Source organism: Prunus avium, chromosome 2, assembly GCF_965620075.1.
Source record: "Prunus avium chromosome 2, drPruAviu1.hap1.1, whole genome shotgun sequence".
Lineage (NCBI taxonomy): Eukaryota > Viridiplantae > Streptophyta > Magnoliopsida > Rosales > Rosaceae > Prunus > Prunus avium.
In genome coordinates this window covers 34146023-34156341 of record NC_142285.1, presented here as the reverse complement: position 1 = coordinate 34156341, position 10319 = coordinate 34146023, and the positions used below count along the sequence as shown (strand labels likewise).

Genomic DNA, 10319 nt, shown 5'->3' with positions numbered 1-10319 from the left:
TGCATTTCCCAAAAAACTGTTCGACCTTTAATGCCCCTTCAAAAATCCTCTCTTTTCCCCTCTGTCTCTCTCTCCTACACATTCAAAGTTCCTTCCCTTTTCTTAGTCATAGACCTAGGGAAGCACAGAGAGAGTGCAAAACAGCCTGACCTTTAACCTGTTTGAAAAATGCCACTTTGACTCTGTCTTTTTTGACTGTTTACTTCTTGGGTTATCTTTTGCTTCCTCACACTTTGTGGTGCTAAACAAGACCTGGGTTTGAGTTTGTTGTGGCAAATATATTGGCATTGACTTAAATTTGTGGTCTTTTTTTATTTACTGTAAGTTTTTGGAGAGGGGTGGTGTTGAAGGTTGAACTTGAAGAGTTGAGCTTTGTGTGTATATGGTTATGGGGTTGCCTTTAAAGATGCTTGGTGTCAAAGGCTTTATAATGGGTTGGTGACAGTGGACCTGTTTCAGTCTCTCTGTTCTTTGCCTTCAGCATGAAGCCTTTTTGTTGTTTCCCTTGGTTTGGTAAGCTGTAAAAGTAGCTTCCATCTTTGTCTTTTGTCTAACTTATTAATATTATTAGCCTTTGAACTTTGAACTTCTTTTTCTCTTGCTTTCTTGGTTGCTAAAAGTTTTGCCTTTTGCTCTAATTCTGTTCCCTTTAATATTTTGCATAATTTTGTTTTTGCTTTCCATAGTTCTTTCTTTAGCATCCGAAGGTCTATGAAGTTCCTTCTGTTTCTCTTAGTTTTTAATTTCATATATAGTTTTGAAAAGCTTCATCTGTGAACTTTGGTATCAAGATATGGATTTTGTTATGCTCCATTCTTGAACACATGTAAAATGTTGCAGTTCTTTAAACAATGTATTTGCCTGGAAGGAGAACTTTTCAATCTAAAAATGCTTATTACTATTTCATAAAACTTTTTATTGTAGATATTCGAGTTTAAAAACAGAGTCTACATTCAATTTCCTGAAGGATTCTTGTCTAGTATTTGCAAATTGTGTCACATTCTTCTGAATTTTGTGCTTTTCTGTAGAGCTTGTCTTTGTACCGAGTAGTGAATGTTAGAGCAGGAGGGGACATTTTGCATTGAGTTGCAAGGTTGGGGTGAGAGTTTCTTTTGAAAGATAGCTGAATAAATGCATGGATCGGAGGGACCCTATGGCATTATCAGGGTCAGCCTCTTACTTCACATCAAGAGGACTAACACAGTCTGGTTTACATGGATCACAAGGCATTCATCCCTTATCTAATCCAAACACAGCATTTCAATCCAATCTTGGGGGTGGTAACATTGGTTCAACATTACCGATAGAGCCTTCTTCAGCTATTACACCTCATGGTGTCAATGTGGGTGCACCATCTATGCTGCCACCAGGTGAACCTGTGAAAAGGAAAAGAGGAAGACCTCGGAAATATGGACCTGATGGGACTGTTTCATTGGCATTGTCTCCTTCATCATCTGCTAATCCCGGGATGGTAACATCAACCCCAAAGCGAGGTAGAGGGCGGCCACCTGGGTCTGGGAAGAAGCAGCAGTTAGCATCTCTTGGTAAGTTTCAATAGAAATTTCAGTTTCTGTATGGTGTTGACATTGACAATGATTAATGGGTGACTTATAGTTGTTTGTTAACAATGGTGATAGCTTGTTGAAGGGATTTTTAATTTTATGGTGTGGGTTCTTTAAGTTAAGAGAAACCTCAGAGACTTTTGTTAGAGCATGGTGCATCTCATTACATTGTCATATGATCTGCTTTAGCTGTGCACTCTCTGGGATTAGTTGCTAGTTCAAATCTGCCTATAACTGGAATGCTCATTGGCAGAAGTAAATACACTGACATTTTGACTACTTTGTTGTACGCTATCTCAACAAAATTGCAAAATATAGTAGACAGGATACTGTAGGGGTGAAACAGAATTTAGGGTAAACTATGAGGCATATGGAACCCTGCAAGGGCACTAAAATGTGGAATTATGTAGGGTGAATGTAGCAAAGCAGCTACATTTTCAATAAAAGGAATTTACTGGGTTGGACAGAAATTTTTGAAAAACTTTGGATCATATACAGGTAGACAAGCAAAAATTAGAAACGCCATGAAATACAAATTTCTTAGCAATCCAGAGAGAAGTTGCAGCATTTGATGCTGCAAAAAAAAATTGCAAATTTATGTCCTTGGTAGCTTAATCCTTACTGTGAACCCATCAAAGATGCTAAATAATAAGCAGGAAGCCAATGAATCAAGTGGTTATCTAATTACATATTCAATATAACTTTGAACCATGCTTCCTACATTAGCACCTCTTTTTACAATGTTTTTATGCTTTTGATTTCAGCTTCACAAATTTCGATGTGGATTGTCTATACCAAACATAACAGCTACATTTTACTAATTTAGTTGTCTGTGAGAGCAGCATTCTTCCATGTGGGGTAGATTGGTTATAAGGGGATTCATATGACATACGTAGTTTAAATATATGCTTCTTGCCCTGCATTGGCACCTGTTGGTATGGGAATGATTTTGCAAATGCTTGATTGTTTTGCTAGGTGAATTGCTGTCTGGTTCGGCTGGGATGGGTTTCACTCCTCATATTATCACCATTGCAATGGGAGAAGTATGTCATATTATCTCATAAATATATATTCCTATATGCAAGCACTTACAATTCTTTCGCCATGAATAGTTCTCTGTTGATAAACTAAGGTGGCCAAGATATGGTGTCATAGGGCAGGCAGCTGGATGCCATTTATATGCTAGTTTTTATTTATTTCTTTCACTTTGTGTTGTAACCTTTCATACGTGGAATAGATTCTGATTAGGTCTGCATTCGAATTGAGTGGCTCAGACGTGCTTGATGAGGCCTGATTTACGAGTCATGTGCCGGCTCATTTGTTATATAGATGTAGATATATTTGTTTATGTTGACATAGTTTTTTTTTATATTATTATTTATATGTAATTATATAGAGGTATAGATTTTATACATAATAATTACATAAAAGAATACGTTTTACCCAAATGAGCCAAGCTTTCGAGTCAGTTTGAGTTTGGTAGTTTTGAGGTGGCCATGATTTTGATGTGGGTTGGCTTGTATATAGTATAAGACAAGCAAAGTTTCGAAGGAGCACCACGAACTGCCAAAGTAATGATGATCATTACTTAAATGAAATCAATGCTAAATCTGATGGGAAAAGGAATAAACATTGAGGTTCTTCATATCAACTGGTGTGATCATTTTTCTGTTATTACTGCTATATTGGCAATCAAATTTTTGCACTCAATCCTATCATTTTGTATACAAATTTTTTTTTTAAAGTTTGATTTTTTTTTAAATTACTAAAAACATTAGGTGGTACAGTATCTTTTTAAATAGTTGATGTATTTAAGCAGTTTCTTTCGTCTTGAATCTGCTTATCTTTTTTTGTAGGACATTGCAACAAAAATAATGTCGTTTTCACAGCAGGGGCCAAGAGCTCTGTGCATCTTGTCAGCCAATGGTGCTGTCTCTACCGTGACACTTCGTCAGCCCTCAACTTCTGGTGGTACAGTCACATATGAGGTGTGAACACTTTATGATATTCCACTTCTAGCTCAGTTATGAGCTGTGTATAGTAGATGAGTAATAAATTTATTAATCCTTTGTGAAGGTTCACGACTCATTATACGTTTAAATGTTCTTGTATATTGTAATGTTTATGGTTATGAGGTGATGCCAGGAAACTGGGCTCATCAACTCCAGAGCCTTGTCATGAAAGGTTGGTTCAGGCTTGTCTTAAATGCAAGACAAATGCGAAAGGCATTCTCATTTTTGTTAGTCATCATAAATTTCTGCCAAAAATCTATATGTTGCCAGGAAAATAATTCAAAATTAGCATCTGTGTTATGTTTGTGGTAATTTTGTCCTGAAATCGTACATGCACAAACATGTGTGTGCATGCATACACACACTGACACACTTTTATGTATGTTCCTTTTCATATAAAAACTTTAACAGTTCAATTTTTTACATGTATTGTTTTAGTAATATCAATTCCTTTTTATCTTCTTTGAATCTTATTTTTCTATTTTCTGATAATAAACAGTTTCTTGTCTTGTGGATTGTAACTTCTCTAGGGACGGTTCGAGATAATATGTCTGTCAGGCTCTTACTTGCTCACTGAAAGTGGTGGCTCCCGGAACCGAACTGGCGGTCTGAGTGTCTCCCTTGCTAGTCCTGATGGTCGTGTCATTGGTGGAGGCGTAGGGGGGATGCTTATTGCAGCAAGCCCTGTTCAGGTAATAACTTCTTCATTGCTTTGGCCTTCAATCATTGTGTTCACTCAGCAAATTGTTTTCATTCCTATGAATTGCTAGTTGATCTTTTCAACATAGAAAGTTTTAAGGGACTGGTGCTGTTTTCTTTACAAATATTGTAACCCTTACCATAAATGGTAGTCACATAGAGTAGCGAGGTGATGAGTTCAACAGAACAGAAAACATGCCAGGTAGTTTTTGGCTATTTAGTTGTGGTAAATTAAATTCAACCATCATTTCATTTCATTATGTCACAAATTGAACCAAAAGAGCACCGTTGCAGTCATCTAAATGCTACAGTAGCTTAGCGAATGCCATAAAGGAGTTATCGTTGTTTTTCTTCCCTATTTTTCTTTGTTAATTTTGAGGCTGAAACACACAATGGTTGATGCCAGGTGGTAGTAGGTAGCTTCATATGGGGTAGCTCAAAGACAAAGAACAAGAAAAGGGAAGCTGTAGAAGGTGCCAGAGACTTGGACCATCAGACAGTCGACAATTCAGTTGCGCTAAATAGCATTTCACCAGATCAAAATCTTTCTCAAAGCGCTTCATTGGCGGCGTGGCAGGCATCACGGCCGTTGGACATTCGTAACACTCATGTTGACATTGATTTAATGCGAGGGTGACTTGTTTTATTTACATGGGCGTTGTATGTACATTTCAGTTTCATTCATGGCTAGTCGAACCTATTATTCATTGAAGCATCGATGATGGAAAACAGAAGCCAGCTGATTCTGGCCTTTGATAATTCTAACTTCATTTATCCATGGTAGACATTGGGGATGTACTCATATTTCTCTAGTTTATTCAAAATTTAGTTTGAAATTTAGCATTCTTGTACCATTCATGGTTTCAATTCACTTTCATCTTTAGATATACTAAATTTGGTTTGAAATTTTCTCTTGTTGGACCATGTGACTTGTTATGTTATAGACACTTCCCCTAGTTTCTTTTTCATTTCCCCAATTCACCTTTCGACCTTTTCATGTGTTTTCTACAATTTCGGCCACCGACAGAGGAAAGATCAAGCCACTTTTCCGGACACTTATCATGCTTTGTCGTTCTAGGAAAACAAAAAGAAACAGGGTTGAAAACAGAGGCATGCACACCATGCGTAGACAAAAAGTCCGTGTCACATTAACAGAAGATTCAATATAGCTAATGCATTAAAGAACTGCTAAGAACACATTCCACCGTAAAAAGACATCAAGCAACAGACACTAATGTAACTAAGCATCAGACCATGTGATATCTAAGCCACCCCATTGGCCTCGAGGCACACCCAATGCTTTCCAAACAGCCTTTGAGGCATCAACAATGTTGTTAGGACATGGAGGTTGATAATCATGATCCACATCACATCCCTCCATAGAGTCACACTCATCCACCACCATGGCCACCACACTGCGCCCGTTACCATTAATTCTGATGTGGTTATGGCACCTTCCTCCATTGTTGTACCATCCAGTGGACAAAGCCACAACTCGGTTGCTGTCATTGTGGTATTTGTTGTCACATTCCGATGGACCGCCCCCATCTCCGCCTGCCTCGAAGCTGTTGAGAGTGAGGTAGGCCTTGGTATGCCGGGACAATGGGGGCGAGCATCGGTAGGTTGGGTACATTTTGCCTTCTACACAGCAGTCAGAGTCGTTCTCCTGGTTGCACCGTCCAGGAGGAGGCTGCCTTCCTCTAATTCTGCCACTTGGACGGCATTGCTGAGCTTCTGTGACCAGGCAAATTGTTGAAAGGAGAATGACTAGTAGGACAGTGGAGCCTCTTGGACAAATTGCTGAGCTCTTCATTTTCTGTGTGTTTCTCTCCATCTCTACTTGTGTTTCTCTCCAGCCCTTCATTTAAGGGCCCATGGCCTATTGGCTTGATTAATTTTTAAAATGAATCCTCCTACCTAAACAAAGCTAAGGGTCAAAATCTTTGTTAGGTATATCATATACAGTGCAAGAATATCAATGTCTTTGTTGCTTTACTTGCTTGGTTAATAATCTAATGCACGTAAGTAGGTTTTTTTTCTATATATATATATATTTGAAAGGTTTTTTATAAATATGATATTTGGGCTATAAATAATAAAAAGTCATAGGGAATTGTGGCTAGTGCGTGGTTGGTTTTTGTGCACTTCCATCTATAGTTGGTATAGTGGATATGTGGTCACAAATCCTAGTTTATAAATCTTGAATTAGTGGTCCATATTATTGTGCACAACCTTTGCTTGTGTTAGTTGTTTTTAGATAACTCTCAAAACCATGTGCCCAAAAAAAAAAAAACAAAACTAACTCTCGAAACCATGAAAATTGGAGGGTTTTTGGCCTAATATATCATTATCCACCGTTAAGATTCATGGTTAGAATCGTTTATGGCAAACTTGAACTTGATCGCGTTTGTTCACTTTTGAGTTTTGAATTAATTGACAATTCTTTTTGCTTATTCAAAATGAGGAAATTGCCTTATAGGGGAAGGAATGGTTTCTTTTATTGGTCATATGGCATTGGCATCCACATCAACATTCCAAAAAAGGACTAATTTCGAATTTACGATCACTTGTCAAAGAAAGTTATGATATCATGTTAGACAATCACTAACCTCAAAAGTTTAAGTTTTTAAAGAAAGAATCAACAATATATTTAAAACTTAGACCATCTCTTGTAAAGAAAAAAAACACACCCATCTCTTCGTCTTTATTTGTTTGTTTTTTATTTTTTTTAAAAGTTGTTTGCTTGTTTTTTTTTTTTTGTTACAACTGGTGAAGCATTCAAGCCCTTGTGCGACAAGAAATCTATGTGAATGCTAGTGTAATAGATTAAGCAAAATAGAGGTTTTGAAGGGTTGACCTCCATCTTATTGTCACATGCACTGCATTTGTAAGTTAGAAATCCATAATGAAACAAAATAATTTCATAGAAAAACTAGGATGTTTTCATAGTACATAACATATTATAGAACACAAATTCCACAGACATTGACAACAAAAAACAAATAAAACTATAGAGATACGGTACTAAAATGCAACTAAGCATCGGACCAAGTGATATCTAAGCCACCCCAGTTGTCCTCAGGCACACCCAAGGATTTCCAGACAGCCTTTGAAGCATCAACAATGTTGTTAGGACAAGGAGGTTGGTAGTCATGGTCAGCATCACATCCCTCAGTAGAATCACACTCATCCACCACCATGGCCACCACACTGCGCCCATTAGCGCTAATTGTGATGTTGTTATGGCACCTTCCTCCATTGTTGTACCATCCAGTGGACAATGCCACAACTGGTGTGTTGTCATTGTGGTATTTGTTGTCACATTCTGATGGACCACCGCCATCACCACCTGCCTCAAAACTGTTAAGAGTGAGGTAGGCCTTGGTCAGTGCTGGTCCTGAATTTTTCAGGGCCCAGGGCAAAAGTAAAAATTAGGCCCCTATATATATTTAAACTTAGTGATGAACTCTCTTATTTTTCAACCAAGATCTAATCTGTCCATCGATTAAAACTTCAATATATTAAAATTTAGAATAAAAGGCTACAATGTATAAACAAGATAAATACTTATAACAATTCAATAAGTTCTTTTTCATCCAGCAAAATAAGTTCTTTTTCATCCACCAACAAGCAACCAACCAAAAGAAAAAAATTCTCTACATGCTGAATAGCCTAAGCAAAATAACATCAATCTATTTGAAATCCTTTTGCATCCTTAGCAACCAGCAAAACAAAAATGTCTTTACATTCTCAATAGCCAAAGCAAAGTGCAGCAGCCTACTTGAATCTCTTTGCATCCTCAGCAACCAGCAAAATATCAACATCACCACCTGCAAGATAAGGTGAAAAACAACAAAATCACAACTGAAAAGGTATTATGTAAATGATTTTCTTCTTGCATTTTGAGAAGCAAAATCCTCAATGATGCTTTCAACTTCAAGCTTTTCTAACATCTCCTTTTCAGTTGAGAAACCCCCTTTGAGAAATCGCTCTCCACATAAACAAATTTGCAATCAATTAGAGCTTAAAAGAATCCCTGCAAAGAGAATATGTAATTTCATGAGTTCACAAATCTACAAACAAACAAAAAATCATATTTCCCTTTTCATTTGATATATCAAATCATAAAAAAATTACCTTCAATTGATAAAAGCCCACACTTTGGATTTTGGAATCTCCCCAATCTACCAACAGAAAAATTAATTTAGGGATTCACAACTTTGTAACTTGTAGGAGAGAGAGAGGCTTAGATGAGATGAAATGAAGGGGATTCAAAATTCTGTAGAGGAAGAGGAAGAATAAGAAGCACCAGCAAAAGCGACGAACTGGAGGAGTAGAACAGATGCAACGTTCTTCTTCTTGAGGAGTGGAACAGATGTTCTTCTTGAGCAGTGGAATGGAACAGATGCAAATGTTCTTTTTCTTGAGCAGTGGAATGGAATAGATCCAAATATTCTTCTTCTTGAAGAGTGAAACAGACCATCGTTGGTCTTTTTTTTTCTTTTCAAAATATTAAATTAGTTAATAGTTATAATAATCTAATATAATACTTACTAAAAAAAAAATTTTGGGCCCCTCTGAATATTGGGCCCAGGGCGATCGCACTGTTTGCCCCTGCCCAGGGCCGGGCCTGGCCTTGGTGCTCCTGGACAATGGCGGTGAACAAGTGTAGGTCGGGTACATTTTGCCGGCTACACAGCAGTCAGAGTCATTCTCCTGGTTGCATTGTCCTGCAGGGGCCTTCCGTCCTCTAATGCTGCCACTTGGTCGGCATTGCTGAGCTTCAGTCACCAAGAAAATTGTTGCAAGGAGAATTACCAGTAAGCCAATGGAGCCTTTTGAGAAAATTGCTAAGCTCTTCATTTTCCCTCTGTTTCTCTCTGTCTCTACTTGTGTGCTCTTGTGGAGGGTGGTATATATAGCAAGTCCCAGTGCCAAAAGAAAAATCAAAATTCAGCAAATCTTCTCCATCAACGTAACGGACATGTCCTATGTGTCTGAACTCTGAATCAATTTAAAAATAAATCATCCAGAAATTATGCTAAGCGTCACAGTCTTAATTGATTAAAGATGATTTGGATTAAACTCCCCAATGGAACATACAGAAAGTGACAGTATCAATTCCCAAAAGCCTAACACAAAGAAACAATTATACGTTCCATGTACAATATGCTACTCTATCTAAAAGAAGTCTTTGAACCCATCTGCTGCTAAGACTAAAATGTCCGTTTTTTTTCATAAATTATCTTTGTAATAATCGATCTAACAGCACCAAATCAGACCGTGACAGCAACGCAGCGACGCCTTCATGACTGTTAATATGGTACCATTGTTTGAACATTGTAATGCAAGCTATCGTTGGCTCCAAGCACTTAAGCTTATATTGTTTTAGGAAATCCTTCCCTATATAAATATCCCAATATCACTCCTAATTGTGCATCAAAAATTGAAAAAGGATCAAGCTATTCAAGAAGAGAGCATGAAGAATACAATCTTATTATTAGTGTCTCTTACTATACTGTTTGTTCTTGCTTTAAATTGTTTAGAGGTTGAAGCTCAAGTTTGCAGGCCTAGTGGCAAAATCACAGGGAAGAAACCTCCTCATGGAAAATGCAACACAGAGGACGACTCCGATTGTTGCTTTCAAGGCAAGATCTACACAACTTACAAGTGCTCACCCCAAGTGTCTAGCCACACCAAGGCAGTTCTAACCCTCAACAGCTTTGAGAAGGGAGGGGATGGCGGCGGTCCATCAGAATGTGACAAGAAATATCACTCTGATGACAGACCAATTGTTGCACTATCAACCGGCTGGTTCAACAGAAAATCCAGGTGCCTCAACAACATTACTATAAGTACTAATGGGAGGAGTGTGGTGGCAATGGTTGTCGATGAATGCGATTCGACGATGGGATGCGATGAAGTCCATGATTATCAGCCTCCATGTGCTGACAACATTGTTGATGCCTCAATAGCAGTTTGGGAAGCATTGGGAGTTCCGAAAAATGACTGGGGATATATGGATATTACTTGGGCTGATGCTTAA

The 10319-nt window shown here is 37.9% G+C and overlaps 4 protein-coding genes and 1 long non-coding RNA gene across 5 annotated transcripts; 2 read left to right on the top strand and 3 right to left on the bottom strand.

Moving 5' to 3' along the window:
* The first annotated feature begins 6 nt into the window (after positions 1-6).
* Positions 7-5111, top strand: LOC110745088 (AT hook motif DNA-binding family protein). Its single transcript, XM_021945167.2, has 6 exons — positions 7-513; positions 1029-1544; positions 2538-2605; positions 3419-3550; positions 4105-4266; positions 4680-5111. The coding sequence occupies exons 2-6, from the start codon at positions 1136-1138 to the stop codon at positions 4908-4910; spliced, it is 1002 nt and encodes a 333-aa protein (XP_021800859.1). The 5' UTR covers positions 7-513; positions 1029-1135; the 3' UTR covers positions 4911-5111.
* Positions 5112-5399: 288 nt separating this feature from the next.
* LOC148296919 (putative ripening-related protein 1) lies at positions 5400-6286 on the bottom strand. The gene has a single exon (XM_088249478.1). The coding sequence runs from the start codon at positions 6135-6137 to the stop codon at positions 5514-5516; it is 624 nt and encodes a 207-aa protein (XP_088105604.1). The 5' UTR covers positions 6138-6286; the 3' UTR covers positions 5400-5513.
* A 949-nt stretch (positions 6287-7235) lies between these two features.
* Positions 7236-9136, bottom strand: LOC110744868 (putative ripening-related protein 1). The gene is made up of 2 exons (XM_088249480.1): positions 8909-9136; positions 7236-7653 (listed from the first exon to the last, which is right to left on the bottom strand). The coding sequence occupies exons 1-2, from the start codon at positions 9134-9136 to the stop codon at positions 7309-7311; spliced, it is 573 nt and encodes a 190-aa protein (XP_088105606.1). The 3' UTR covers positions 7236-7308.
* LOC110771213 (uncharacterized) lies at positions 7825-8789 on the bottom strand. Its single transcript, XR_002528854.2, has 2 exons — positions 8411-8789; positions 7825-8309 (listed from the first exon to the last, which is right to left on the bottom strand). It is a non-coding gene; the product is annotated as an uncharacterized LOC110771213 (long non-coding RNA).
* Positions 9137-9739: 603 nt separating the features above from the next.
* On the top strand, positions 9740-10319 carry LOC110759344 (kiwellin-1-like). Its single transcript, XM_021961397.2, has one exon. It carries the CDS (start codon positions 9753-9755, stop codon positions 10317-10319), a length of 567 nt encoding a protein of 188 aa, XP_021817089.1. The 5' UTR covers positions 9740-9752.

Bases quoted from the DNA above. Each gene is read 5' to 3' on its own strand.
- LOC110745088 (XM_021945167.2), top strand. From the start codon at position 1,136: ATGGATCGGAGGGACCCTATGGCATTATCAGGGTCAGCCTCTTACTTC. The intron at 2,606-3,418 runs GTATGTCATATT...CTTTTTTTGTAG, and splicing joins TCACCATTGCAATGGGAGAA to GACATTGCAACAAAAATAAT. The intron at 3,551-4,104 runs GTGTGAACACTT...TAACTTCTCTAG, and splicing joins GTGGTACAGTCACATATGAG to GGACGGTTCGAGATAATATG.
- LOC148296919 (XM_088249478.1), bottom strand. From the start codon at position 6,137: ATGAAGGGCTGGAGAGAAACACAAGTAGAGATGGAGAGAAACACACAG.
- LOC110744868 (XM_088249480.1), bottom strand. From the start codon at position 9,136: ATGAAGAGCTTAGCAATTTTCTCAAAAGGCTCCATTGGCTTACTGGTA. The intron at 7,654-8,908 runs GCCAGGCCCGGC...GCACTGACCAAG, and splicing joins CATTGTCCAGGAGCACCAAG to GCCTACCTCACTCTTAACAG.
- LOC110759344 (XM_021961397.2), top strand. From the start codon at position 9,753: ATGAAGAATACAATCTTATTATTAGTGTCTCTTACTATACTGTTTGTT.